This window comes from Lipophrys pholis, assembly GCF_963383615.2.
Source record: "Lipophrys pholis genome assembly, chromosome: 17".
Taxonomy (NCBI): domain Eukaryota; kingdom Metazoa; phylum Chordata; class Actinopteri; order Blenniiformes; family Blenniidae; genus Lipophrys; species Lipophrys pholis.
Window position 1 is genome coordinate 1,665,921 of NC_137643.1, and position 26,415 is coordinate 1,692,335.

The window sequence follows — 26,415 nt, forward strand, 5'->3', positions numbered from 1 at the left end:
AGGTAATAACTTCTTTTCAGTGATGATGGTTTTCACTTGTACCTGACTGGCCTCACTCCAAACTTCACTACATGTACTTATGCCTGATGCAGTTGACGCATTGCTTCTATCTGCACCCCTAAACTGGGCGCCCGTAGACGCTGAAATATTTTCTATTATCCTCCTATTAGTTTTTAGTAGAATATTAGATGTTGTTTGTTCTCTGCAGGCCTCCTGTAGCTCAGTCTCAAGACTCTAGAACGTCACAGTCACACTGAATTAAACTGGTGAGGGAACAAGCATGATTGTAAATACTTATATCAAAATCAACATTTTCACAGCAAAGAATATTTTATTCTTCAATGAAAAGCTTGAGTGATGTGCAGTTATCCAAGCATGTGTCAACATTTTGGAAATGAAAATTAGATCGATCGTAGGTCCATAGATATTCTGCAGATAGAATTCCGCCTCTCTGCTTCAGCATTTAAACACATCGAGATGAGTCGGTGAATTACAAATTAATCAGGCCGCCTTTCAAAGTGTATATACCACACTTGTTTGAAGCATTCCTGCAGTTTCATGGAAACAGACATTGTTTTCCAAAATGTAAGCCTAATACTTTTCTAATAGAGAAACACAAACGATGCACAAGCAGGTTTATTAGGACTCATCTGATCTAACGTTGTTTATATTTATTTCTTATTACTGATCTTAATTTGTGTTGCCAGGTTGCACTTTTAAAGAAGCGGCAAGTACCTTTTAACTTCAACTTCAACTAATACAAGAAAATATTAAGTAAATACTTTTGGGGTCAATCTATAAATACATGCCAACTCAGATTTTTGGATGTTCTGGTGATCGAGTGGTTTATGTTAAAGTCTGAAAGTAATTCTGTCTTTTAGTTTCCCAAAGGACAATAATTCAAGCAGCCTCACTCCTGTCGTCTTGGAAAATCATGTTCTACTCGTCTCTCATTTTTCTCAGGGTGGGGTCGTTTTTATTGTTTGGAATGAAGAGAGCGTGTCGATTGCTTTTCTTGTTTAGTATGTGTGTGTGTGTGTTATCCTCATTCTTCCCTCTTAAAGGAGCCGGCTTCTCTTCTAATTAACATTTCAACGACGGCCTATAATTATCCTGCATGACTGACATGTACGATCAGATCAGTTTGTTTCGTGACTTTTGAAATGGCAAAGTGACTCTAGCGGTCATTAATCCAAACGTTCAGAATTGGACATAATGACATTGAGGTGTAAAATCTATAGAGTGAAAATGAAGTCCAATCACATAAAAGAAAACATTGCTAACTTTGAATAAAGTTTACTAGACTATAGCAGTGGGATCTCATTATACTGAATGTTTTGGCAGGACAAAGACATCAGCTACTCTGAGATGGACCTACGGAAGCCTAAAAGGTTCGCAACATTTTCCTTTGGTTTCAAAAAGAAAAAGAAGAAAGATGAAGAAATGTCGAAGAGCACCTTTGGCCTCCACACCCACGGCATCGAGGAGCAAGAAGAGGTAAGACCCTCAACTTGGAGTGTGATAAGATAAAGCTGGACAGTGTTTGATAAGGAGATTTGATTGCAGCGAGACATTTTTAAGATACTAGACATTACTTATTGTTTTTATTCATCAAATTCAAATAATATGCCCCCCCCCCCCCCCACCATCTTAAAACAATGAAAGTGTTGAATATTCAACATTCCAGGTATTTCAGTTATCGTATCATTTCCCATTCACACCTGTGTTATAGTTATTAACTCCCTAACGGGTGTATCCTTCATCATTACACTGTGAATGATGTTCTCTTGGACTCCTCAGGACCTCGGTCAGATGAAGCTGGACCAAACCAACACCAAGAGGTTCAGTATGTCCGAGCCGGAGCTCGACACCAGCGGTGCGTTCGACATCCCCTCTCCTCCCCCGGTGGCCAATAATCTGTCAGAATCGTACTTCACTCTCACCGGTCAGTCCCAGACGGCGTCACAAGAGCGTCCCACCAATGGTTTCGACGTCCACCAAGAGCCTCTACAAGCGCCGATCGCTGCGATCCCCGAGGCGCAACTGGACGATCCCGATCCGTCGGACAAGAAGGAAAATGTTCCAAATGACTTTAAAGCGACTGCGACAAACCCAGAAATCCCTCCTGAGGTTAATAACCAGTCGGTTCCTGGACTTCCACCAGCATCCGCCAGCTCAGCAAGCAGCCATCTGCCTGATGTCGATGTCCAACTCAAAGACGAGTCCACGGTTCAACCAGATGCACCTGAGTCGGCTGACGAGTCCTCCCTGGCTTACCTTGAGTCCCAAAATAATCCCAATGTCACAGATTCACCTCCTCAAGATCACAAGTCGCATCTGGATTCCAACATCGCTGCCAGCGAGGCTGAAGTCTCTCTTTCTGACAGAGTGAGCGCCATTCCAGAAAGGGCCACCGCCTCAGCTCCTAGTGCGGCTCCTGTCAGCCCAGAGATGGTTTATGGAGCTTTATACGACACGCTTTTCCCTCAGAATTTCAACGCTGAAGTTTTGTCTTCATTTTCAAAGTCGCCATCTAAAGTCCGAACCGAAACGCATCATCCAGGAACTGAAACTGTCATTTTCAAAACTATGGAGTGTCGCCCAGAATCTGATGCTACAGACTCCCGCACTACTGCTGCACGTGAGTCTGACTCTGATGATACGGTGGATGGTTTCGCCAAAGCACTTCAGACAAACTCCCGTCAAATCTATTCTGAAATGACACATCCCGCAACCAATAAGGAAATCGTCATGATCAAAACCTTCAGTGAGCGTCACTCGGAATCGATTCTGCACTCAAATGAGTCTGAGTCTGCCGGTCGCAGAGCGAAAGGTGAAGAACCCGTCGAGGCGAGGTCACCTGATGGCCAAAAATCTGTCATGGTCAAAACTCTCAATGAAATCGGCGCAGAATCGAACGTCATTTACTCCAGTAAGAGCACTTCACATGAGCCTGGGAATACCATCGGGGTCGATGATGGCGTTGGGAGATTCGTCACTGTCAGAAAAAAAGTAACCGAAGTGAGCGCGTGTCCAGAAATGAGTCCTCCTGATACCAAAAAAGCCATCATGGTCAAAACTCTCTACGGACCTAACTCGGATGCAGAGACCGTGAACTCGGACTCCTTCGATCGTGGAATGGACAATACTACACAGGGTTTTTCCTCTTTATATGACCAAACGGTTGAAGAAACATATCGTGAAGGCAAGAAACCAGCCATCATGATCAAAACGCGTAATGAAATTCACACTGAGTCTAGCATCATACTCTCTCCTAAGGCCGCTTCAGGGCAGTTGGACTGGACCGATGGCAAAATGGAGGAAACCATGGAAAAGTACAACTTGCCCCAAATCGTTTCTGAAATTGGACTCGATAGTGAAAAACCAGTCATGGTCAAAACTCTTGATGAAAATCAGACGGAAACAAACGCCACACACGAGACGGGCTCGATCATTCCTTCAGTGGAAAATAGTGGTGACAGTTTAGAATCAGCAGAGACCAGCTCAGCTCATGACTCAACACTTCTAAGGGATAAGGAAATGCTAGAACCCGAACCGATCGTGGTCAAAATCCCAGAAACTAAACCCGAACCGATCGTGGTCGAACCTTCACGTATGTGGACTTCTGATCTGTCAGACTCTTCTGCCAGTGGAAAATCAGCAGACGCAAGCTCAGCCCAAATTCTTACAGATGTCAGATATACAGAAATAAACAACGAACCTCATGATGAAAATCCCACAGAGGACAATGTTCTCCACTCTCAGGCGTCATCTTCACATCGGTCTGAGGAAAACAAGATGAAGACTGTTGATTTTCCCTCTGTTTCCCAAAATTCAATGGAGACGCTCAACATCCTCACTGAAATGGAAAAACCCGACGTGGTCAAAACCTTTAATGAAATAAACACAGAAGGAAATACTGCTGAGTCAGACTCTGTGTACGGAAAACATGATATCATCAATAGTTTTGTCTCTGTGACTGATGAATCGGTGGTTTCTTGTGAACTTGAAAGAAATCTGGAAAGTCACGACGGGGATTCATCCGACTCGTGTTCTCAGCCGGTTGACAGTAGCTGCATTCCTCAATCAGAGCCGAGCCATTCCTATTCAGAGATGAAATCGGACCTGGCTCCTGACAGCTCGGGGTCAGTCCCTGTGTCTAGAAGCACTGCCCCTCCCATTACTGATTGTGCAACATCCCAATGGACGGCTACTCGGGTTACCGACACCGAGCGGAGGGAGATCCTGCCGGAACAGTTGGTAGGAGACGGAGCGAGCGCCGACGCCAGGAGTCCCTCTCCAGTGAAGGGTGTCCTGCTGAAAATCCGGACGGAGAGTTTTTCTGACCGCCCCGGAAACATGGATTGGATCGAACGGTCTATGAGCCCGTCGTACCTGAGCATAGGATCAGAAGATGGCGCTGCCCTGGAGCTGTACTACAGCGCTGAAGAGGGCGATGAAGGCGAGAGCGGGGATGAGCCGTTCACAGCGGACACAAGACCAGAAAGTGTTTCTACAGGTGGAAGAGATGCAGGGCGAAAGGGGGAGGCGGAGGGGGGCGGACAGGTTTTGACTGTTGAGATGGGACCAGCGGGAGACGAGAGGAGCCCAGAGGAAACGCACCAAGAGCGAGATGAAGGTGGTGTTGGAGTCGCTGCTTTCTCAGAGACTGGGACGAAGCAGCTGCTCGTAGGCAGCGACGCAGCGAGTCTGGAGGAAAAAGGCGCCGCTGCAGCAGATCTAAAAAAAGAGGGAGAGGAGGTGAGAAAGGAGGAGTTACCGGCCATACCGGTTCAGCAGGTAAACACACGGATGGTATGTGACTTTGCTCCACCCGGTGAGGAGGAGGAGGAGGAGGCGAAGTGCAGCGTGAACTTGGAAACAGAAGATCAAACTCCTGCAGTGAAACAACTCCCCTGCCTGGAGGGGCAAAATCAGGCTTACAGAGGGAACAGGAGTCCTGCCTGCACAGATGCAACTTCCAGTGACAATCAAAGTGAGCGAGATACGATCACATCTACTGAGGCCCAAGAGCAAGTTTCACTGTGTGCACAAGCAGACACGAGTGAAGGAGTGAGAGGAGAAAGCACAGAAAGTAGCGGTGGAGCAATAAAAGCTGTACGAGCAGAGAGTCCGGGTGCAGCAGAGGTTGTCACGGGCAATGTGACACACGGCGCTGAGCTGCAATCAGATGCCGCTCCGGCGGAACACAATAGAGCTCCACCAAGCAGCGAGTGGGCGGATCCAATCAGTCACAGCAACGACACGCGGGCTGAAGTGGCAGTCGAGCCGTCGGAACCGAATGCCGACACACGCCGCCCTGATACTGAAGCTGCAGACGCCGTCCAGGAGACCCAGGAGCGTCCGGCGGAGACCCGGCGGGACCTGGATGAGGGGTGAGTGTCTGAATACGCAGCTCACACCCAGAGTCAAGTGCAAAAAGAATCATTAGCAGAGTGTTGTGTGTCATTTGGGGAGTTGAACGTCTAACATGTAGCCTGGGGGGCATTCTTCTTCTGTCATACAAGGTAACACACATCCAAAAGGTTAATTCTCCTGTATTGCCTTACAGTGTAGTCATCTGATTAGAACTCTCCTGGTTAAACATTTTCTCTGATTTGAAAAAGTAAAACGTGAACAGTGGATGAGCGGCATCGTTTAACTGCGGAGTTCTCTACATACCTGTTTATCTTGAACGCACCCTTTCTGAGGCAGCACATGTGAAGGGATTGATTTATCCTTAAGTTAAATAGATCCAATCACGCCTCATGAGTCACACGAGTGTGGACTGCTCTGCAGGATTAAATATATTAATCTGGTCCAGTGTAGTTACTCAGTGTAATCGAGTAGTTTTACATGCATTGTTATCATGTTTGTTCAGCTCTGAGTGGTTACTACATACTTACCAAACAAGCCTCGGTTGTAATCTGTGGAAATAAATTGAGTTCTACTAAATCCCAATTTGATAAAACGCAATGAATGAATTTACACTATTTACTGGCTAATAAGGCGTCCACTAATTATTTGCTTTTGATAAATCATTTACCTAAATAACCTATTGACTAGTGAGGTGATAAAGAATCGAAGCGATAATGAGCTGTGACAGATTAATGATTGACAGGACCCAGATATGATGTCCTCTGGTCGGTGGGTGTGTGTCACAAAGGAAACCGAATCTGTTCCATAGTCGATTTCACTGAATGACAGAAATGGTAAAATCATGCAGAGTCTTTTTTTCTTCTGATAAGCTTAATGATGAATCCTTTATCTTCTGTCACAAGTTACTTTAATTCTCCCTGCAGAGACTTCAGGGGCCGCACACCGGTACAATAGTGCAGCAATAACCTTTTAAATTTGAACTTTAAAGTTTAGTTTTTTTTCATGCGGCGCCGAGTGTACGTCATGGAAATGTCTAATCTCACAAAAAGCGAAAGCTTACTATGGAGAATGGATCCAATCTCAACAAGCCAATTTTAATTAAACCTTCTGGTAGAAAATACAGTGAGATGTCAAACACGGTTGCATTATGGGTGTTTTTACTCACTCCCCTTCACTGCATGGCTTTGAGGCCAGATTGAAAACTTTACATTTCAGCGTCACTCAGCTCGGGTCTCAGTGCTTCCTCAGCCAATCTTAACAAATTTCATTACAAATCAATGTTTTCTTTGACAGTTTGACCATTTTGTTAGAGCTTTGGCCGGATCGCAGCCTCTTGCTGGTTTATAATGATATAATTATTTCTATGTGAAAGTGAAAGCTGTAATAAGTCTGAATCATCTATTGTTGCAAAGGGAAACCCAACAGCGTCATAAAATATGTGAATTATTGTCTAAGGTTTACAACTATCTCTCTTTTTGAAAGTACAGGAATGTATAATTAACCGAGAACTTACTGAACGGTGTCTGACAAAGTGAAATATCCATCAAACCTTCCTGGGCCTATTTTCAGAGATCAAATAAATCACACATTTGAAAGAAAAGCAGTTATTTGTCAAGAGAACAGTCACTAATTGCCCAACAAATAGAAGCCCTCAACTTTAGTAAAAAACTACTAGTAATTAAAAAAAACAATAACAATCAATGATGAAAACTAGAAAAAAGAAGGAAAAATGGTAAAGAAGTTAAATATGAATATCTGAAAGTGACATTAATAAATGCGTCTGCCTTATAGAATAAAGATCATCTGAGTTTACACATTTCAAACGCATTTGTTTTGTTTTTGTTTCAGAAAAGTGTCACAATGGCAATGTTCAGAAAACGATGTCGGTTTCCGTGGTAACAGCAAAAACACTGAAAACTGTCATTTTCTTTTTTTTTTTACAATGAAATCATACACATAAGATTCAAGGTTTTTATTTGTACATACAAAGCGACACTTCAGGCACATGGGGATTCTTGTGTAGAGCTTCAGTGGAAGCCGATTAAAAAAAAATAAATAAAAAAATAAAAAAAGACGCACCCGTCAAAAATGATATCCGAAATAAAGGCCAGAAGCTGCAGCTGAGGTACGCCATGCTTCAATATATATGCACAAAAACTAGTTTTACGTCTAGTTTTTTCCATGCACACATGCAGCAGAGAACAATCTGCTATTAACATGAACAATGGAGAACAGACATTCTATCTGATTCTGATATTAGGTGAGTATGTAGACGACCAGAGTGGGGTTATGTCCTTCCCACCCCACTAAAATACACCCAAGGCTTTAACTTTAGTTTTCACATGGAACTGAAATCCGCTCCGATTCTTTTGATGCACTGACCTCCCGTCGGCTCCGTGTTGATGCGTTGTTGCCCTCGTTAACCTGCATTGATTTAAAGCGTCTCGGCATCAGGTGCGTCCAGGTTTTTTCCACGAGCTTTAACATCCACTTGTGTCGCCGTCGGGGTGAACTCTCAGATGCCACATCACACCCAGACAGCTTTGATTTTATGTGAGGAAATCTACGGATTATGAAACACTAAATGAGTTTGGCATCACGTTTAATGGTTTTCTAATTAGCACCGCTAAAGCCTGATTAAAAAGACCAAACAAAGAAGCTTCCACTGAGACTGAAATAAAAGGGTAAGGAATTATGAGTATGTGAACACACCTTGACCACGGAACTTTGTTCCCCTTTGGCGCCGTATCTGAGTGGGTGTTGTGCTCTGGCATGTTTTCTTTATGCATCTGTTAGTTGTTGAAATGTTTGGAAGTTTGAGTAGCAGACTGAGATTACTTCCTCTTTGTGTGTTTTTCCAGTTGAAACCACAAGATGGCAGCAGAGATGTTTCTGTCAGCCGTGCAGAATAACAAGCGTTAAAGAGGTTGAACATGGTTGGCTCATTAGGAAATTATAGTGGTGTGGATATTCCACTACAGGAATTGGTAGAAGAATCAGAATTAAGGAGTGCAATTACTGTCAATCTTCCGGTTCAGGCTCTGCAGAAGTGTCCACATGTTGGATGAGGGTCAGGAGTTGAAATACACTAGTTGGGTAACTCAGCCTTCAAGAATGAAGGTCCGCAAAGGATTGTTCTACGTTTTGCAACAACCACGTTCACCAAGTAATGCATTGTGTCCATGTAAGACCAGAATCTCAAGTATGCTCACTGAAGGATTGGACGAGGAATCTCTCCTGCAGCGTCTCCTTAGACATCCTTCCTCCTGAGATGGACTCCAGTGTAACGCCCACTTTTTACCTTTAAGTGAAAACGCTGCCAGTCTCCCTGAGATCGTCTGTGTACTCTCATTGTTGCGTGTTGTTCTCTGCTGTACACGTGCGTGGCTTTATTGCAAAAACAAACACCCATTAGTGGCTTGACGTGAAAACTACATTTTGTAGCGTTTTTGCCGTTTCCGTCTTTTAAGTGTCGCGTCAATCCGAAATGAAAACGCAAAAAAACGATAAATTTTCATGTGAAATGTTGTCGCGCAAATGAGGACTTAGAGAAAACATTTTCAGAAAATTGTAGCTTAAGCATAATTTTTCTCATTACATCAACCTGAAGGAGCGTCTGCTGGTTTCATTAGAAAGGGAGAAGGGAAAACACGATGTTACACTTGCTGCTTTGTTTGCATACAAGCTGCCACACAGCAGCCCGTCACGATAACTTGGCAAGCAAACACTTAGAATGTCAAACTTGCGGAAAAATGTCCACCTGCTGTCAGCGGGACACACAAACATAGTTTAAACCACGCCTTAGCGTGACGGAAGAAAACATTCCTGCTAACAGCTCCGGTTTTACGGTTGATCTTTTCCAGGGCGTTCACACTATTTAACCCTTTTCGTCTCGATCATTTACTTAATGACAAATATGTCCAATTCTTAAAAAAAACAACTTGCCTACATAAATCTATATAACAGCTTCAGTCATTCCAGGAGTGAAGCCTTTAAAGTCCAGGTTGACAATGACGGGTTTTTGTGTAGAATCAGTTTGGACCCTCTTGAGAAGTGGAGGACGGAAGTTTATTTTTTATGCGTGTAGGAAACAGACGTTTGTTTTGTCATTAATGATTTACATCAGGGGTGTCAAACACATTTTAGTTCAGGGCCCACATGAACCCCAGTTTCATCTTGAGTGGACCGGGCTGGTAAAATAGTGCCATAATAACCTTTTTTTTATTTTTTGTTTTTCAGGTTATACGTGGTGATAAATATCGAGTTTCACAAAAACCAAACTATTACAATGGAAAATGACTATAATGTCAACATAAAGTGAAGTTTAATGAAACTTTCTGGTGCAAAATCCAGTGAAATGTCAGAAAAGGAAACAAACTTTGGCTGTTTGGGGAAAAAAAAAAAATCTGAACTTTTAACCGTTTGCTTGGTGGTTTGGCCGGATTGGAAGGTGGCCTGCCAGAGGGCAGGCCACCTTTGGCCCACGGGCCGCTTGTTTGACACTGAAACAAAACGTAAAATCCTCCTCAGACCAACAGAACACTGCTGTCTGTGACATAAATTATTTACTCAAGTATTTCAAGAGAGATTTTGTTAAACGGAATTGCCCCACTAACGCATGAAAAGCATAAATTTACCCAAATTGACAAATCGTCGACACTGATGCCCAATGGTTAACGTCTCTATTGATTCAGCTTTGTTTAATTTAGTCCAATATGAGGATTTGCACAGTTCTTACTAAATAAGACCCGGAGGTGGGCTTGACTTAAAGGGGACATATCCTGCTAAATCCACTTTTTTAGCCCTTAAATGCATTTTGTTGTATATTTAGAGTGTTTAGAAGTACAGAAAAGTTCAAAGTAGTCTCTTCAGGTGCTCCGTTGATATCTTTATATTCTGTTTTGCTCATATGTTGCGATCCGTTTCGATTTTTCTATTCTCTATTACGTTTTTTGAACAATGACGTCACAGTATTCTCAGCGGAACTGCCAAATTAGGACATCGACATTTCGAGCAATCCGCCATTTTTGTTTCTCGCTGCGATTTTGTAGTCCAACCGAAGTTACGAGAGGATAAGTCGAAATGTTCGATTGTTGGATGTAGTAACCCACAAGCTTCGTTACACCGTCTCCCAGCATCAGAACCTTTTCGAAGTGCCTGGTTGAGTTTTATTTTTCACAGAAATGTACCCACATCTGTGGGTAAGGTCATTTTTGTGTGCGCGAAGCACTTTAAGGACGACTGCTTCAGCAACCTCCGCCAGTATAAAGAAGGATTTGCCGAAAGACTTGGTCTGATTGAGCGGTCAGTTCCTTCTATCTATGGAGACGACGAACAGAGCACTTCGGTAAGCTGTATATAACGCTAAAAAGTGTGATGATAAGACGTCCCTGTCATTGTTTTGTTAGCATTAGCAGTTGCACCGTCTTCATATGTTAGCGCTGTGTGCTCGTTTTAGATTATAATGTAACTTCTGTGTTAAATAGTCGTTGTAATACAGGCAGTATTGTAGTAGTGGGCATGGATGGAGAAGTTAGTGTAAATATAGTAACACACCATTGCGTTACATCCATATGAAGACGTTGTTCTTCAGGTGCATCATCGTCATTTTCATCTCGCTCCGCCGGGTCCGACTCTGGCTCCAACATGTATGGCTGGATGGACAAATCTTCCGTTGTTGACATTTTGTAAATAATGTGTGAATATAAAGTTTCTGCGCCGCTAGATAATTGTATCTGTTCTATCAAACTACAAAGATGGCCGAACAGGGTGGAGTTGAACCGAGTGTGACCTCTGCAACCTGGAGAGGAGGCGGGGTATGAAGAGACCGCCCCAAAACCAGTTGCTCTCAGAAGCACATCAGAAAAGGGGTTGAAAAGGGGCCTGTGGAGCTCTAATAATGAGGAATTCAGACCCAAGCATTGCAGTTCCGCTTTATATAGACCACAACTGTATGATTTATATGTAAAAAGGAAGGATTTAAAAGCATGATATGTCTCCTTTAACACATTTGCTCAGCAGGTTTCTGCACATCTTCATCATGACTCTAGTGAGCAGGATTAAAACATGCAGGACTGTCGCCCTCTGCTGGTGGTGTTTGTTTTATCTGTTGGCTCCTGACAGCCCTGCCAACTCGTACTACCTTTAGAAATGTTAATTTAATTTAATTAATTTTAGTTTTATTTTATTACTGAGCATGTACTAAAGATAAAGAATATTTAAAAAAAAAAAAAAAAAAAAAAGACAATCCAAAAGAGTAATCCAGAGAGAGCTCACTGGACACACACGCCAATTTTATGTGTTACAAGTTCTAAAAGGGGGTATATAGGTATGCGACTACCTATATTATATTAAGGGTGTCGCATATATACGACTATTAAATTTGTACAAATTTAATTTGATGCTCGTTATCGAAGAAAGGTGGAGCAGAGAAGGAGCCACGTGTCGTAAAATAAGCGATGATATTGGAGTCAAGTAACCTGCTCAGTCACAACAAAAGATTACCTGGCTGCCAGCTATGTAAGTAAAAGGTTACTAACAGTGTGACGGACCTGTTTTTATGTCTCATCAGTTTTATTAATGAATCATAAAGATAGGAGTGAATATGTTTGAGTATGACCTGACTCATCAGGCGTAGTGGCGGGGGCGGGGGACAGATAAATGATCCAATATAAATTCTTAATAGCATATATTGGGAGTGGTTGAGTTGTTCAGGGTCATTGACCTGAACGCAAATATTCCAAATGAGCTGGGTTGATATCGGCCAGGGAGCGTCTCGATCAGGGTTTCAAACATGAGGCCCGTCGGCCCAAACCGGCCCGCCAGAGGCTCCAATCCACCAAGCAAGGTGTAAAAACTTTGAAGAAATCATTGAATTTTCAACAAATTTCTTAAGGGCAGCAGACAAACTAGTTGCTATGAAACTAACCTCCAAGCCATGCTGTCAGGTGGGTTTTTATAAAAACTCCCATAATGCAACTGTGAGAGTTGTTTTATGGACATTACACTGTACTTTTGCATCAATAGATTGATTGCAGCAAAACTGGCTACTAATTGTTCATATGGATGAAAATGGAGATTTACATCAGGTATACGCTGGACCACAATAACTAACAGCTACTTTTAATTTGACACAAACTTTATGGTTGAAGCATTAATATTAGTACAATGAATTAAAAAAAAAAAAGCAGCAAGAAGCTATGAAAATGCTGAAGCATGAAATGACACAAAGCTATAAAAGCTTTATAAATCCACCTTTTTTTTTCTTCTTTTTGTTCCGTCAATAAAAAGCTTTATTATCCTGGCCGGAGTTTCTTCTCCAGTCTGCCCCTGAACATGTATAACAGCACGTGACCCGAGCAGATTGACGCCCGATGTAAACTACTAACATTAGTATCTGAGCCTAACTGTGTGTTTTTTATTTTTTACATTATCCTGAAGAGAAACACTGCGGCTCAGAGGATTTTACACATTCCAGTTGATGTGCAAGAAAAACTGCACAAAGTAATACTTTTCCGTATTATTTAAAAAAATAAAATAAAAAGACTTAGAGTGCGGGGGGAGTAATTACACACCAGTCACAGGTTATAATGCTGTTTTAGTCGCTGGTTTGGCCTCTTTGTGATCTATTTGAGTCTTATGTGGCCTCGAACTGGGAGAAATTCAACACCAATATAGTCTTTGAAATGTCAGTCTTCAAAGAAGCTCCAATAAATCACATCAGCACATTCAGCAATGTCGTTTTTTTTTAATATGCATTCCTCCTCCTTGTCACAACAGGGGGATTATATAACCTACAATGCAGTTCAAGTCCAGACAGTGTACACACACACACACACACACACACACACACACACACACACACAGTTGGGTGTGATTGCCAGTAACGACTTAACATTCTCCTTTTCATTGTAATTACTGCTTGTCTGACATTTCGTGCTAATGCTGTTGTCACTGCAGTTAGATTTTAAAAAGTAAACCGTGACTTCAGTAATAATGGTAATTGTGACGTGGCAGCTGCACTTTAGTGAACTTGAAACAGGAAGGTTATAGTTGCACGACGTGCCTGTCGAATGGCAGCTCCTGCATAAATCCCTCGTGTTGCCCATTCAGCCGTTTGTTGTTTTAATTCTTTCAGAGGGAAGTTTGCAGCAAAAAGTGATGGTTTAGAACATTATTTCACACACAGAGGGTTGGCATTATAGTTGCATCGAGACACAAAGTACATGTGTTGCATGTGAACATCTACACAAGGCGTGTCAAACAATAAAACAATGGGTTTTTTTCTTTTCACTGTATTTTGCATCAGAAGCTTTGATTAAATTGCCTTTGTGTTGAGATTATTGTCATTTTCCAAAGTAATTGTTTGGGTTTGAGATGTTTTAATGATGTATATTCTGCGCCACGACAAAGAAACAAACCTTAATGTTTAAATTTAAAGTGATTCTGGCACTATTCTACCGGTCTGGCCCACTCAAGAGCAAGTTGGACTTAATTTGAATAATTAAAAAACATAGATAGCGTTTGGTGCTTTTGAATTATATATATTTGGATTTATATTTAATAGAAATAAATGTAATGTGGAGAAGTTAAAAGTACATCAGAAAACATGTTTCCCTGTACAATGGAATTCTCTCTGCTGTCCAGAGAGTACCAACAATAAAATAGCATTTAAAAGATAAATGCAAAACCAAAAAAAAAGACTATTAAACTGTTCAAACTGAAAGCCTTCCATGGCCAAAGACCAAAAAAGTTGCCTTGAACACCTCGACATGATCACAATCGATTAATTGTTGTAAATTTCAGGACAATTTTCTTTAAGTGACAAACTGTGCCGTTTGTCTACAGATGAAAAAAAAACTTGTAATGAGCCGGTTTTTAGAAGATACAGATGTTTTTTGTTCAAAAGTACAAAGCTGACTGAAAAGCACATTGAGGTGATCCGTCCTCGAGGCGTCTCTGTTACCTGGAAGCTTCCTTTCCCATGTTGTACTCACGTTCTCCACACTGAGAGGAACTTGGTGTCCCGGCCGGCACAAGTTTCAGAACATGTGAACATGATGGCATGTCTGAAGTTGTTCACGCACCGTCTCGGCACTCCGGTCCTCCAGTGTCGCACATTATTTGCATGTTATAGTGAAGTTCACAGGATGGTTTAAGTTTTAGTTTTTTTGGGTCGCTGCCAGAATTTCTGGCTGGAGGGTGTGGGTGTGGCTTTGTGGGTTACGCAGCAATGTACAGGCCGTGTACTCTGAAACCTGAGGGTCGTAGAATGAGTCTGTTCTAATGGAGGAGGGACGCATGCTCCCCTTATTAAAATTAGTTTCTCGATAACCTTTGACGTTATCCTGAAGGATATTTAAAAAATAATAATAATTTAAATGTTTGTGTACTCCTATAATTAATGTTCATAACATATTGTTCTCTGTGCACATGAAGGAAACTTTTCTGAAACAAAAACGAAGCGTAAACGAGGCCGAAGTCTCAAATGATTGCCAGTGGAGCATAAAATCTATTTGTGCAATACTGGAGTTTACAGTGATGCAAAGAGTCACATGCAGCCATCATTTTCTCATTTTACAAAGATTTTGTAACCGCGTCCGTTCTAATTGATTTTCATTGAGTTGTGATTTGTAGTCAGAATTCTGCAGATTTTTGAGGTGAATCTGCAGCATGCACAGAGATAAAACCTCACTGCCTGTCGCTTCGGTGTTCATGTACATGTAACGTGTCATTCTGTATGGAACTGTCAGGAATTCGCTCGGTGCCGGGACGCTCTGACAAGTTCAGGACGGTCATACTTTCGGTAACTTTTACAACCTTTTCGCTCCTTCCTGCTATTCACCCACACAGTCTCTGAATGTCACGCTCAGGTATTTTCAATTCTTCTTGAAACGTCCCACCTTGAAACGTCCCTGTTGTACAGGTTCGGAGGATCTTAAAAGGTCAAATGATTCACCGGTGGCGGATCAACTTAATATTGGTGGTTAACTCGTGGCACCGCTTTGACATTTCGCTGAGGAGGTTTCGTCATCCTTTCAGCCCCGAGGCGTTTCATCCATTCAGTTATTGATGATTTGCAAAGTTGGTATTCCTTTTGTCTGGAGGTAAATACACTTGTACCAACTCCCACGTGTTTCTGCACATCATTTCCCGCACCCAGAGAGAATAGAATTGCTGACGGCGCCATTCAAATTACGTTATATTTACAGTAAAATGCCCACGTGGTTGGCTGAGTTCTGGAACATGACAAATGATGAAACACTAAAATGACAACATGTAAAAGCACAAAGTGCAGAAGCTTCTGAATTCATACAAAACATCACACCAGGGGCGTCAAACACATTTTAGTTTCTGTTAACACGGACAACTCGGTTTCATTTCGAGTGGGATGTACCGCTTAAATAGATAAATAAATAACCTTTGAATTTTAGAGTTTAAAGTTTTTCTTTGGGTTTTTGTTAAAATAGACATTTTCATCAGGTATACCCTGCACCAAAACAAACCATTACTATGGAGAATGATTACAATGTCAAGATGAAGCCAATTTTAATGAAACCTTCTGGTGCAAAATACAGTGAAGTAACCCCCAAAACTTTTTTCTGTGGCTGTTGAATTATGCATGTGTTTACAAACTCACCCTGACTGCGTGGCTTGGAGGGAAATAAAAGTCAACACTTTCTATGAAATGTTGACATTTTGTGGTTTGACCGGCCGGATTGGAGCCTCTTGTGGGCTGGTTTTGTCCCACGGGCCTTATGTTTGACACTGTACATGAAAAAGAACAAGCCGAGAACAGTGGCGGCCATTCTACAAGTAAACACCGCCGCATTGGATCGTTCAGCCACATTTTTGTAAACTGACAGAACACATTTCTTGAATTTCTGTGATTCTTTTAGTCAGTTATTCACAGGAAGGCTTTTTTGTGTAGTTTAGGGCTAGAGTTCACTTCTGAAGGCTCACCTTAGTTTCTGATGCAGATCATAGTTTTCCAATCTATCTTCAACCTGACACCAGTCATCTGTGTTTCCTCCCTCACTTCATCCATGAACCTCCTCACTCACCCTCAGCATCTCTGCACAGCTACAGTACATCTCCTCTACAGCCTCGACCGAAGCGTCTCGATTCCTTTCCCACTTCATTCTTCGTCATTCTGTGAAAACCTCAACCCCCTCGGCCTTGTTGCCTCCAGTTCGGCCTTGTCCTCACCTTTCTTCCACTACTCCAGTTTGTCTTCTTCTTTGCTTTGTCCACATTTCAACTCTCAAACTAAAAAAAAAAGAAAATTGACACCCCTGGTGTCTCACTTTGCTACGTCAAACAGGAGGCCTGTGGGCCAGACTCGGCTCACGAGAGGCTCCAATCCGGCTAATCCACCAAGCAAATTGTAAACATTTCAAAGAAAACCTAGATTATTCTTTTTAGACATTCTTTAAGAGTAGCAGACACGATTCTGAGACCTGAGCTATTGGAGACGCTGCCATGAACGCTAACTACCTGGTTGCTGTCAAACGGGCCTCAAAGCCACGCTGTCAAGGGGGGGTTTGTAAAAACCATAATGCAACAGCTATAGAAGTTTTTTGATCATTTCATTGTATTTTGCATCATTAAACTTGGCTTTGTGTTGAGATTAGTCATTTTCCGTAATCGTTTGGTTCTAATAGTGTGACAAGGACCAATAATGTTAACTATTTAGTTTTTGAAATTCAACTTTATTTTGGATAAAATTGACCATCATGATATTCTTAAGATGCCCTTTGCTGTGTCAGCAGTTGCATTAGGAATGTTTCTTCTGTACATATAAAGCCGATGTCAATTTGATTGCTTTTCCAATGGTGTGCACACCTTCACTAAATTGTGCACACCATTGGAAATATTATCAACAAACATAACTGATTAGCCTGATGGTCTGTAAAACTCCCCATCACTGGTCAAAGTTCTGCTGGAGATACTTGTGAGAGATGGGAAGAGCAGGAAAAGAAAACAGAACAGGGAGGTCTGAAAGCTGCTCGGTGAATCGAGACGTGTTTATTTAGGTTAAACCTGAATTGCCACCTGACTGTTTTGTTTTTTCTCGTGTGTGTGTGTGTGTGCATGATCCACCCAGACCAAAGTCACTGTGGCTTCTGTGTCGGTGTTTGTGCCGATATCTAAAGCTTTATTTTATGTTCAATTCTTTATTAAAATGTCCCAGCAGCTGTTTCAGCCATGCAGTTTTTATGAGACGTTTCCAGCCCGGATATTCAAAGTTACTTGATATAATTTGTATTGACGCAGTGCAGTTCCCCTATAGACAAAATGAGGGCAAAATGATTAAGACGAGAGAAAATGAGTTGTAAACATTTCCTTGTCTCTCTCTCTCTCTCCTTGTGGTCAGGTTGCTGACTGCTTCAGCGACTCCAGAAAGCCCCCCAACAGAAAGTGAGACGGACTCGGTCACCACAATGAATTCAGGCTACAGCAGCCTGAGCACCAAGCTGAGCTTGAGGACCTCCACTCTCCCTAAAGAGGACGAGTCCAAACTCCGCATCCACAAAGTGTCTTTAATCAAAGAGGACGACGCTGCTAACGTCGGCCGGGACACAGTGGACTTCAGCGGAACCGACAGCGCTGTAACAGAGTCTATTGAAGACGATTTCAGCTCTGGTTATAAATGGGAAAACAGACTTGAGGGAGTCGGTCAGTATGTACCCAAGATAACAGAGAATTCCACTTCATCTGAGTCTCTGAGTTACAGAATATCTGAGAGCTCCTCCAGTAATTACCCCTCCTCCTACTCCTCCTCCTACTCCTTCACCCTCCCCGAGGCCACCGCTTACAAACACCTGAGCGACGTCGCCTCCTCCTTTCCAGAAGAGCACTCTACTCTCGGCAGCCATCTGACTGACAGGACTGTAGTTTATCTGAGGCGTGAAAGTGAGCTGGCAGAGCAGCCGTGGAGGAGGAGCTTGCTGGCGCAGGAGGAGCCTGATGCACCTGCACAGCGAGAGGGAGAGTCAGAGATAATAAAGTCAGGCTGGGACTCACAGCAGCTCCCGGCGTTCAGCTTCTCCTCCGCTCAGCCGGCCAGCTACAGCGTGCGGGAGGAGGACGAGGACGACGCGTCTCGGTTTACCGGAGTGTTCAAGGCCACGCTCATCCAGCTGGTCCCTGAACCCGCGGCACCCTCCTCCACGCCCCCCGCCTCCCCCGAGGACGACTCCTCCAGCCACTCCGACATGGAGAGCCTGGTGGACACTCTGAAGAACATGGGACCCTCGATGAGGCCCAGAGGCATGGCCTTACGCCCGCCTGTTCCGGCTCTCATGTCCTCGCTGCCACCGATCGTGGAGGATGCGACCAGTCCTGTCGTCGCTGATGTTCCTGACTCCTCTGGCTCGCCCACAAAACAGATGAGGCCAACAAACCCCCCAGCGGAATTATCCAACGGAGAGTTCATGCTCCCTACTGACCTGGGACTGAGAAAGAACGCCAGGGACTTACGATCTCCACTGACGCTGATGAAGCAAGGCCAGGTAATCTACATTCATAGTCTACAACTCCCTACGTCAATCTCTTTTTGCCTGATGGGAACTTTATTATGCTTGAGCAACAAAATATTAAACTGTAATTAAAAACCAATCATAAAAATAATGAATGAAGGTTGACTTAAATTGCCAATGCAACAGCTGTAGAAGCTTCATGGACATTTCACTGTATTCTGCGCCACGAGGTTTCATTAAAATTGTCTTTATGTTGCGATTGTAGTAATCTTCTCTAGGAATTGGGGAAAATATATTTTCATCATGTATAATCTATGCCACAAAAAAGACAAACTTAAATGTTTAGATTACAGGATTATTATGGCACTATTTTACTTGTCCAGTCCACTATTAGACTGTATTTGGCTCCTGGACTAAAAACGTTTGACACTCCGGTTTTCAAATCTTAGCAATTGAAACTTTTATACCTGCTCTGTGATTTGGTTAAATTCTAACCATGAACTTCTGCCTGTGTTGGGTCACTTTACAGGATCAGCAGCAGCAGCAGCCAGGAGCACGAAATCTGAGCTTGCACCTCAGATCTACGACTAACAGTATTGCAACCAAGTCCTCTGACTCGCCTACTGATGAGGCGCAGTCTCCGGTGCACAATGGAAACGGAGTCTCATCCAGCTCTCGCCTGGACAACAGCGTCCTCTTCAGAAGTTACAGGTCATCGTCTATAGACCAGGCGCTTGACAATGGGGTGTCCCATCGCCCGCTTTTACGCACCGGCTCTCTACCAGATACGGGGCCTGTGAGTAATCGTTTAAGTGCCGGACCAAAGGAGCTCGGTGAACCCAGAGTGAGTGCAGACATCCTGGGCTCCAGATCTGAGCGCCTGTCCTTCCTTTTGAATGCCGCCTCTTCCTCGACTGGCTCCTTGCCCGGGTCAGACGACCTCAACAATCGCATCAGCCGGCCTTCAACGATGGGAGCCAACTCTTCACCTGCCACCAATACCGCCGCCCGCGTGCTCACGACCTCCAGTTCCTTAGACCTCCCGAGGCCGCTGACCAACATAGACACTGCGTTATCCAAGTTTGGCCAGACGCCTGGTATCGGGGGCGGTACAGGAACCTCGGTCCCACCCCTCCTGCAGAGGTCCTTTAGCAGCGACGGCCAGGCGGGGACCCAGTCTTCAATGTTCAGCAACATCTCGAATCAGTTCCAGAGCCCAGGGTCGCAGTTCCAGAGCCCAGGGTCACAGTTCCTGAGCCCAGGATCGCAGTTCCAGAGCCCGGGGTCGCAGTTCCAGAGCCCGGGGTCGCAGTTCCAGAGCCCGGGGTCGCAGTTCCAGAGCCCGGGGTCGCAGTTCCAGAGCCCGGGGTCGCAGTTCCAGAGCCAAGGGTCGCAGTTCCAGAGCCAGGGGTCGCAGTTCCAGAGCCAGGGGTCGCAGTTCCAGAGCCAGGGGTCGCAGTTCCAGAGCCAGGGGTCGCAGTTCCAGAGCCAAGGGTCGCAGTTCCAGAGCCAAGGGTCGCAGTTCCAGAGCCAAGAACCTGACAGGAATATAGTGTCCAAGTACAGAGCTTTCCCTGATGCCTATGTGAGTGTTGTTAGTTATTCCTTCAGTCTTGTTGCTTGCTTCACATTTACTCACCACTTGCAGAACAACTTTTCGAGTGAAACCACGTCGTTTTTGTTTTCCTTTCAAAAACGTTTTACGTTTACATGGCAACATTCTGAAAACAAATTCAGTTTACATGGAAGAAACGCTAAACATGTTGTAGTTGACTTGTTTGGCCACTAGTGGGCACGTTTGGTTGTTTTTGTAACTAAACCCCACACATGCGTGCAGAGAACAATACCTATATACATTACCAATTTGAGTACAGAGACATTCGCATGTACAGATGACCAAGATGAATTATTGACTTGACTGTAAAACTAGAATATTAGCTGGGAGCCATGACACTCTGGAGGCCGCCATGTTTGTCTTTGCCCATCAATTTGTGCCAGTGGAGTAGCAGCACTTCTGCAGTCCACTTGGGACAGAGCCTGAGCGTTTTTCAAGAAGTTCCACCTTCTGAGCCTTTTTGAAAATGTTGTGTAAATGTACACACAACAAAAATGACAAGTTTTGTGTTTTCACTTGAACATTGCCATGTAAACGGGTATCATGATATTCAAACAATGTGCAATGCACAATTCTCAATGTACTGACAAAGATAATTACCATTCTTAAGACTTGTTGTAGGCGCAGGCCTCCGTACAGGATAACACAGGCACACTGAGAATGATGCATTTTTCTGCACGCCCTCTCGACAGAGTGGAATACTTCCAAACGGTGCTTCATATCATTGCCAAGCGCAAGTATGAAGAAGATACTTTGAAGTGTCTGGTTGTGCGGTGAGTGGAGGTCATGAAACGGTAACTGGGAAAAGGATGTAAAATCCTGAACGGGCGTTTCTCCCCTCTGTTATTGTGCAAGTAGCTCTCATTCTCAGATCTGGTCTCCTCACTGCTGTTGGGAAGAAAACATCAGCTGACATTAGTTGAGACGGATGACTTCACATGTGGTTTACTGTGTACGCAGGAAGTCTTTCTTTCTGCACGGCTTTCATTGGTGCTGTAATATGTCCAGTTTTCTAATTCAAATATTTAAAGAGTCATCAACAGGACGTGGCTTGAGATTGTTCCAGTGTCACCAGCAGTGTTAAAACGGTTCTTTTAATTACAATACCATCACGGAATCCATAAGAATGAGTGATTGTTCTACTCATGCTTGCACTTGTTGTTGCATGCATTAGTTTATCTGATTAAGACCTGTTTTATTGTGATCTCAGTTGGCTTGGAACTCGATCTCCATCCACACGTGGTTAAATAAAAGCGCCCCTCCCTTTCTGCGTCGCCGTCAGTCGCTCTTCTTGTTTCACTCCTTCAGCAAAGAAGCCTCCAAGTGGTTTTTCACTGAGCTATTAATCATTGTAATTACCCCCTGTTTGTGGCTGCGAGTGCACTTCAGACACACAACGCATAGAACTGACATTAAGATGTTGTTGATGGTTTTCTCAGCTCTTTATGTGTAGATCATTTCATTGCAGAGAACATTGTGGTGGTGTTGTGATCCACAGGCAGTCAACGGTATGGCTTCGGCCTCGGCTCACATTTCTAACCAGGTCAGTTGGCCTGATGCCAAACCTGAGAAGTATAGAATAGAAATACCTTCTTAATCCCAAAGGGGAATTGTTAAAGCATAACTCCACATGGAAAAGACCACAGAATAAATGGCATAGAAGTTGAAATTCAATCATTTCGTCAGAATAATACTTTTTACAAGGAGGCGTTATAGAGTCTTATTACAAGTGGGTTACATGTAGCCAATACATTACCGATACTTGTAATGACAGTAATCAGAGAAATGATGCACATGTACAGAAAGTAATTTAAGTGCTTGGTGGCCTGATTCCTTATGGTTTATTTCTGAGTTGGTAGATTGCTGACGTGTCGGTGCAGAGTTTAGTTTAAAAACTGGAGTCGATTTTTGCCTTCATGAACCAGCTTATGCAAGCCTTCAGTGAATGGCTTTAAGGAGTGAACAGGGATGTATTTTACAGCTTCATCCTGCTTCTGTCTGCTGAATGAAAATAGGAGGAGACAATAAGATTAAACAAAAGGAGATTTACAACACAAAGCTGTGGGTTAATTGATTTTATTAGTAGTGATGTGAAGACCTGTGAAATGTCCCTGCTGGTGGGCATCGAGGCATCTAACTCTGACAAAACACTTCATCCTCTTTTTTGTCGTCTTCTTCGTGTCTGCACAAGGCTCCCCACCCACCGCAGCTATCTGTCGGTTCCTGCCGAGGCGAGGACACACCTTAAACTTTTGTGTTTTGTCCTTGTGTTTCTCCGCTCGCTGGTTTGATACGAGATGAAGTGAAGCTGACAGGGACAAAACGGAAAGTGGGAGGGTGAGATGACAGGATGACAACATGATTGTCGGCCGTCTTTCGCAAGGTCTTATGAGCTTTGTTCGTTATCCGCTTGCATCACAGGTGCATATTTCGGGGGGATTTCTAGACACACGTCCATTTGAGGTAACGAAGTTAATTGGAAGTCCAATCTGACGCCAAAGTTGCGGGTTCGGCTTCATTTGGCAGCAGGATCGCAGTAACTACACCAGTCCTCATGCAGCTGGTTGACCTTGAGGTTTTCAAGAAATAAATCTGCCGAAAGCATACCAGCTTCCACTTTCGGCAGGTGCATGGCTGACAGATGGTGAATTATATTTTATGATCGAAATCTCAAACATTATCTTGCCCCAGGCTGAGACCAAATGATTGCTACTAAATTATTCAATTTGCATTGTCGAGTTTTCATATGCAAGTTTTGCTCTTCAAAGTACCTTTTAACTATTCCGGTAGAGCAGATTTAACGCTGCAATTTTTAACTAAAACCTTTGAAGAATGCACTTGTTTAAAGTGTCAGTCTGGTACGAAAACTCTGATTTCAGAGAGCTTTGAGTTGTAGTTTGAAGAGGTCAAATACAAAAAGGTTGGATTGGTCTGAAAAGTTTGAAGTGCAAGTTGATGTGTTTTGGTCTCAAATCCTCTTTAAGGAGTCTGTACACACTTTTTAAATGAGTTGATGCACGGGCTTGAAAAAAAATCCACTTGTAATATAAAGATTTAAAATCCAGTGGAACCCGTCTGAGTCTTTGGTCTGATTTCAATAATCCAGGGATAATTTATAGAAAATGCCCATGTCAGAGAGTTCAGTTCTGGATGAAAGAGTCCTATTGACGGTATGTGATGCTTATTAAGAGCCAGATATGTTTGAAAGAGTCCTGGTCCAAATCAAGTTTAAAGTCAGATCCTGTCTCTTTAAATTAGAACCAGATTCCTTAACACCGTCTCCCAGTCAGGGCCGGCAATCACATTTCAGTTCAGGGGCAAACATTCGGCCCAATTTCAGAGATTGGAGCCTCTTGCATGGCGGTTTTGGCCCACGGGCCTTATAGTTGACCAAAGTTTGGCTCAAAGAATTCATGTTTCTTTTATCAAAAGTCCAGGTTTATTTTAGAGTCTGCAGCTTGTTTAAAGAGGCCAAGACCACTACAAAGAGTCCAGGTCCATTTCAATGAGAATTCCAGGAGTGATTTTATTATTTATTTAAACTGTTGTTGTTGCGGTTTAACAATCATTGTTTAGTAGAAAGAGTTTACGTCTACTACTGGGTCACTATTTGAGTGTTAACCACAGAATCTGGGTTTGCCTCGAGAAAGTCTGGGTTTTTTTAAGTTTAAAGTCTGAGTCTATTTTGAAGAGTCCATATGTGGTTTTAAACTCATTTCTTGAGTTTGCAGGTCTAGCGTTAACAGTTTGTACACTTTTGTGGTTGAAGCAGCCTGTGTCTAGTTTAGCACCTGACCCAGCCGCTCGTCTCCTTCTCTCTCTGACAGGTCTGTAAAGGGTTAAATAAGACGCTGTAGAGTGCTCTGTTGCATTGCAGTAATATTTAGGTGTGTTTTATACAACACTTTGCACATACCAAGTTAATTTGGTGGCAAACATTTTGTTCAAAGGTTGTTTTTTTTTAAACAAGCAATACAGGTTCACCATGTTTTGTTGACTGTGTGTTTTGATGCTTCTTTTAAAGCAGCACTGAGCTGTAAATGACATGCAAGACGCTGATGTCAGTCGGGCTATGATAGGTTGTGTCAATACTCCTCAATTGTCTCAACACTTGTCCCTCAACAGTTTCAATCAGGTTATTCTAATAAAAAGCGTCTATATAGTCGAAGTGACAAGTGATTGTCATGTCAGTGGAATGTAAATGTTGACCCTGTGCCTTGATTTTGATGGCAGTTTCGATGATCGTGTTGTCAACACTTTCACAGATTGGTAAGAGTTGTTTTGTGACTTATACATTCATGTATGCATTTGAAGAGAACAGCAACAACACAATCCGCATATCTACTGTTCTATTACACTGCATTCCTGAAAATGATGTGAAGTCTGTTCTCTGTATGACACTTAACATCCAAGTGGAGCCAAGAATTCTGTGACATCGGTGGGGAACTGATGGGCTCTGTGGTGGAAAAGTTTTATTGTTCTCTGGTATGTCAGCAGTAATGAGTCACTCTTTTATTTAATAGGTCAGAGCTGGGCTCACTTTCACTGAAATGTGAAAAAGGTGTTGTATTACAGCAGCCGAAATGTCTCCCATTGTTTGGCTGGGAGTGTAATTATTTGCTGCCAACGTTAGTTAGTCTTTCTTGAAATATGTTTCCTGTTGTCGCCAACATTTCTGGGTGAAAACTGAACCTAGAGGACTGAAACGGTAGCTTCAGTAGTTGCTGGTTTTCTTTGGTTGGAAACATGATCCAGATGGTAACCTGTTTCCGACGGAGCTCCCAGAGGCCAAGTGATACCTGAGACACGCACAAAACACACCACGTGCACACTCACAAAACACACCACGTGCACACGCACAAAACACACCACGTGCACACACACACACACACACACACACACACACACACACACACACACACACACACACACACACACACACACACACACACACACACACACACACACACACACACACACACACACACACACACACACACACACACACACACACACACACACACACACACACACACACACACACACACACACACACACAACAAACATACAAACCAGACAAGCGCAGAAAGCAACACAGACACTCGCACATGCGACGCATCGCGAACAAGCCTGCGACACATTATGGAGATTCATGTGTGTAATTTATTGTGGACATGCACACACATAACACACACACACACACACACAAGGCATGCATGCACGTCCGAACACAGAGCATGACGCGACATATTGGTAACACTCGGGCACTAAATCGCATCGCAGACCCGCAGGAAGAAAAACCGTATAAAACAACACAGAGTACATTCGTCACCTGCTGGGTCCACTTGACAGTTTTCCTGTGAACGTCTCAGACCAGAAGTCGGTGTCGATCAGGTTTTACAGGTACAGTAGAGGAATCCATTCTCATTTGTGAGAGACATGGTTATGCCGTCTTGAAAGATGTCCTCTGCTCTCGTTTCTTTCCTCTGAAGCTCCCAGAACCTGTTGAACATAGTAGCCAGAGCAGAAATAATGTTCGGATTGTCTGGCATGTGTAGAAGCCGGCTGTCATTCAGAAGCTTGCTTGTTTATACTGTCATACCTTATCTTGACCATTATCTTAACCAGAATTTTCTTTAGAAAGGAAAGCTTGTATGAGGTGTTTGACAGCTTACTGACACTATTTTTCTTTGTTTATAGCTCACGAAAGAAAAGGAACATGGAAAGCTCAACCCTCGTCCTGGAAAGGTGAGTGTTTGGTTTTGTTCTTTTTTTTTTTTTTCATATACTTATTTACACCCTGAGGAGGAACTAGTGCAAGAAGAGGAGTTCACTCATTGCTTTGAAACAGGGACCAGGAAGTGAAATCCTAGTGAATCCAGTCTTAATGATTCTTGCTTTACAGTGTCAATTCATTTTATACAGTGAGAAGAACAGGAC

General features: G+C 43.2%; 1 protein-coding gene across 1 annotated transcript in view; it reads left to right on the plus strand.

Moving 5' to 3' along the window:
• The window catches only part of crybg2 (crystallin beta-gamma domain containing 2), a 52,282-nt gene that overhangs the window by 12,487 nt on the left and 13,380 nt on the right, over positions 1 to 26,415 (plus strand). Inside the window, exons 3-7 of the mRNA XM_080485081.1 lie at positions 1,345 to 1,497; positions 1,801 to 5,396; positions 17,756 to 18,893; positions 19,390 to 20,445; positions 26,176 to 26,223. Of these exons, the coding sequence (XP_080341207.1) occupies positions 1,345 to 1,497; positions 1,801 to 5,396; positions 17,756 to 18,893; positions 19,390 to 20,445; positions 26,176 to 26,223 (5,991 nt within the window). The remainder of the gene's footprint in view (positions 1 to 1,344; positions 1,498 to 1,800; positions 5,397 to 17,755; positions 18,894 to 19,389; positions 20,446 to 26,175; positions 26,224 to 26,415) is intronic.